The sequence below is a fragment of the Condylura cristata genome, unplaced genomic scaffold (assembly GCF_000260355.1).
Source record: "Condylura cristata isolate star-nosed mole 26May11 unplaced genomic scaffold, ConCri1.0 scaffold00003, whole genome shotgun sequence".
In the NCBI taxonomy this organism is placed as follows: Eukaryota; Metazoa; Chordata; class Mammalia; order Eulipotyphla; family Talpidae; genus Condylura; species Condylura cristata.
Genome location: NW_004567104.1, coordinates 10537539 through 10541898, shown reverse-complemented (window position 1 = coordinate 10541898; position 4360 = coordinate 10537539). Strand labels below are relative to the sequence as shown.

The 4360-nt window shown below is 41.9% G+C and overlaps 1 protein-coding gene and 1 non-coding gene across 2 annotated transcripts in view; both read left to right on the top strand.

Annotated features, from left to right (window-relative positions):
• The first annotated feature begins 322 nt into the window (after positions 1 to 322).
• TRNAV-UAC lies at positions 323 to 395 on the top strand. The gene has a single exon. It is a non-coding gene; the product is annotated as a tRNA-Val (tRNA).
• Positions 396 to 2881: 2486 nt separating this feature from the next.
• Positions 2882 to 4360, top strand: part of TNFSF10 (tumor necrosis factor (ligand) superfamily, member 10) — a 15205-nt gene continuing 13726 nt past the window's right edge. Inside the window, exons 1-2 of the mRNA XM_004675390.2 lie at positions 2882 to 2901; positions 3162 to 3380. Of these exons, the coding sequence (XP_004675447.2) occupies positions 3240 to 3380 (141 nt within the window). The 5' untranslated portion in view covers positions 2882 to 2901; positions 3162 to 3239. The remainder of the gene's footprint in view (positions 2902 to 3161; positions 3381 to 4360) is intronic.

Below are 4360 nucleotides of genomic sequence, written 5' to 3'. Positions count from 1 at the left end.
TCATGTCATAAAAGATGTCAAAAGCTGGCTTGCTTCATCAGATTGTCTCATGTCCCCTCTTGCACCTTCTTCTTCCTCATCGTCTGGCACTTCCTTGGCAGTGTTCTTTTCCATCTAGTCGTTTTCAGTTAATTCCTGTTGTGGGTGCCCATCATGTGAGTGCAAGATCTCTAGAATGGGGACACAAGGCTGAATTCCTGCTCTCACCATATCCTCATTTTCTGACAGTACTGGAAGAGCCTCTTAAACAAATCTGTTCCTACATTTTTCCTTCTATACTTCTGACTTGTTACATTTTTATTTTTTTAAAAAGAGAGGCTGTGGTTCCATAGTGTAGTGGTTATCACATCTGCTTTACATGCCGAACGTCCTGGGTTCGATCCGCAGTGGAATCAGTAAATGAGGGGATTCCCTCTTTTCTTTACTCTGCAAAAAGGTATGGGCCATTTATTGAGTTATTTATGCATACAAGAGCTGGAGTGCAAAGCCAGAGATTCTGGGGGAGAGAGGGAGTGGGTAGATGAGAAGATTCACCAGAGAGACAGTGGCGAGCAGAACAGGTAAATTGACTGAAATACACTGCAGAGGGTAGCAGCAGGTGAGACAGGAGAGGTCTGCTGCACCATATGGGTCAGCTCCCTGGCTGGGGATAGAACTCATGCTGCAGTGAATGCTGGTAGCTGTGGATAGCTGCAGATAGCTTCATTGTGCTGAGACTGTAACCCCTTGAGCCATCAGTGAGGCCCTGTTCTATTTTAAATCCATGTTTTGGAAGCTTAATTTAGACAAAAGTTGTTTGGGGTTGAGTTTAACTTACTTTAATAAAGTTACTTTAAAGTCGGGTATTAAGATGCCCTTACCACTATGAACATGTGCAAGACAGCACCAGAAAAAAACTGCTCCTGCTACTGGATACTTACCAATACAACCATCTGCAGGGTGATGCTAGTCAGATGGTTGTGCTACTGTGAACTTGTAATTATGACCATGAAGGCGGATACCTTTGCGGCATCATGGAGTCCAATACATGCTGAAACTTTTTAACTCTATACATGAGGGTTTGTGAAGATATATTAGCAATATTCGGACTGGACAAGGCATCTCTGTCTGATCTCAGTATCTCTCTAAAAACCTTAAGGCCTTTGCTCTGGCCTAGACCCAAGACAAATCCTTATTGTCAGTAGCGTTACACCACAAAGCACTCTTAAAAAGATCTTGAAGCACTCTCTTTTGTTCTTGTAACGGTACGAAAGTGTAACAGTATCAGAAAGTTAGGAACATCACTGGGCCTCTTTGATTGCACAGGGGTCAGGTCTCAGCACCATGAAGCTATCTGAAGCACAAGTTCAACCCCTGGCCAGGGAGCTGACCCCCATGCTATAGCAGACCTCTCCTGTCTTGCCAGCTGCTTCCCTTAGCAGAGTATTTCAGTCAATTCTGCTCCCCATTCTGTCTCTGATGAATCCTCTCCCTACCCTCTTCCCCTCTGTACCTCTGGCCTACACCCTGATCGTATGTATAAATAAATAAAATAAATCTTAAGAAAGAAAAAAAAGAATAGGACATCCATTTCTGTCCCAGTGAATGGCTTATGCCACGAAACAATTCCTGGAACTATCACATCTGAACAGCCCAGTTTGCTTGTCAACACCAGTGCCTTTGTTCTCCAAGCATTGGATTCTAGCAACTTCACATGGGACATCAAATTCTTGGGAGGAGAGGCTGGCACTCCCACATTCTTTCTGGAAAGGCACAACTCAGCTACATTTTCACTTCATTTTTTTTACCTCCACTTTGCCTGGAACATTGGTGTAATTAATTCACTACTGGATTTGAGCTTGCTATTTCTGTATTGGTGTTGATATTGGTTTAAGAGACAATATTCTGTATGTCATTAGTTTGGACAATAATTTTATTATAAATTTTATCACCCACAGTAAATCTATGATAAATAAAATATTGACAAAGACAATCTTGGTCTCTAAGCAAATATTTTTTGTATCCTTCTTTCCCCACTTACAAAATACAGATATGCAAAGTATTTGCTAAAATCATTGAGAGAATCAATATTAGACCCAACCCAGAGTCTCAACACTGAAGGTAGGTAGAGGCTTCCCCCGCTTCTAAGGCAAAGCATCCATTTCTTGCTCATGGTGGTAGCGACACCTTTATTAAAATTCATCAAACTATACATTTAAAAGTGAAGAATTATAATATGTGTAAGTAATAACCTATATAAATTGTAATATGTGTTAGCAATAACCCATATAAACAAAATATATATAATTAAAATTTTAAATATATATAAAATTTAAATATACATACTTAAACTTTTATATATATGTATGTGTATGTATATATAAATATATATATATTTAAAATTAATTTCATCTACTAGCTTTTCCTGAACTTACAATTGCTGCCATTATGGGGGTACAAGTTTTCCACATGAGAGCAACTGTGCTGAGTGCTTCACGTCTGGTATCTGGTGAATTGGCCAGTGTGAGTATGGCCTGTCTAAGCACTTGACTGCATTGTCTGAGTCTTTCTGGGTGACATTTTCTGAAATGGCATATGTAGAACTCAGTAAAGTTCTACTAGGGCTAAATAGGATTTAAGTTGGTGAAATGGATCTTCACTTTGTGTAACTAGAGAGGTTACTAAGCACACCTGTCAGGGAAGCCAGCCTGGAATATTTCATTCTCCCAAAAACCCTTGGTAGATGGTGTGATTGTCCCCACTTCACAGATGCTGAAGCTTAGGGACAAGGACAGAGAAAACAGGCAGTTGACAGTGGGGCAGGTAGATACCAGGCAGTCCAGTCCTAGGCAGGCTATTGAGGTGCTGCGTGGGATCCGAGGTGTCATGCTAGGATAGATGATAAAAGACTCATGTACGGAGGTGTGGTCCCACGGTGATCTGGGAGCCTAGGAACAGGAAGTGGCTGGGCAAAGGCACCCTCAGGACGCTAAAGGCCCAAGTCTCTGGGGAAGGAGCTATTTGCTGTAAGCCTCACACAGCCTCTTCGGATCCAGAAGGCCTTTTCAAGATGTCTTACCTGCTGGGTGGCAGACACTTTATGGACTAGAGAGTCCCAGGAATTTTACAATTTCGCCTTCAGTTTCTCCAGCACATTGTTTCACTTTCATTTTTGTTGTTAGATAAATGAAACCTGAGAAGGGATCCACCCCCAATCCTGAAGAGAAACTGCTGCCTGACAGACTGCAACGGTCAAACAGATGGGGACAATGGCCATGATGCAGACCCCAGAGAGCCTCAGTCCTGGCCAAAACTGTGTGCTAATCCTGATCTTCACTGTGCTCCTGCAGTCCCTCTGCATGGCTGTGACCTACGTGTACTTCACCAACGAGCTGAAGCAGGTCAGTAAGCGGCACAATCCCTGACCAAGGTACTGAGCAACCCTCGGGTGAACTGCCTCTCTTTTCCTCTGAAGACTTTAGAAGGGAAGAATGTACTACTCTTCCCTGGCTGGGAGCATAACCTGCTAAGGCCCATCATTACTGGGGGCTTTGCAAAGGCTGAAGTTGGAAGGACTGAGCGAACAAGGTGCAGTGCAGAACTGGCTCCAGCACTTATTAGCAAAACTTCTTAGGTGGTTTCCAGCTTTAAAGGCATATTTTTATCACACTAGTAATTGCTACCATTCATTGAGTGCTTTCTGTTAAATGATTTTAGTTGGACTTTCAGGCAGAACTTGCAGAAAATAAGGCTTGAGCCTTGCACGTACAGAAATTATTTGTTTACCCTTCAGATTTCAAGCCTGTTTACCAATGCTGGAAACCTCCTTTCACTCTATTCTTTAAATATCTTAAACTATTTGTCAGAAAGCCTTCATATAGACAGGCCAGTCTCTCAAAAGTTGCAGGTAAAAAGGTATATTTTAAACTAAACCAAATCTAAAACTAGACTAAATCTACACTAAAATCAGAAGCAAGTCTTGGATTGTCATCAGCCTTTGCATTTTCCCCTAAGACATGACGTGGGAGTAAATCTCAAGTTTGAAATATGTTTTGGCTTTAGCTGGATAACATGTCTGTGTTGACAATTGTGAGAATACTCAGGAATAATTCCTTGTCTGTAGGCATATTCTGGGTAAATATCTGTTACAAAGAGTTTTAAAAATGGACTCAGCACTTCGCTGTTTATGAAAAAACAAGGGAAAACAAAACAATCATTCTATGCCTGTGACTAGTTCAAGTATATTTATATAAAAAAAAAAAAACTGCTGGGCCCTCCCTGGTGGCGCAGCGGGTTAAAGCACTGCATTGAGAAGCTGAAGCCACTTCCGCATGAGTTCGATTCCCGCCTGCCCCGGAGGAGACCACATGGTGTGGCAGAC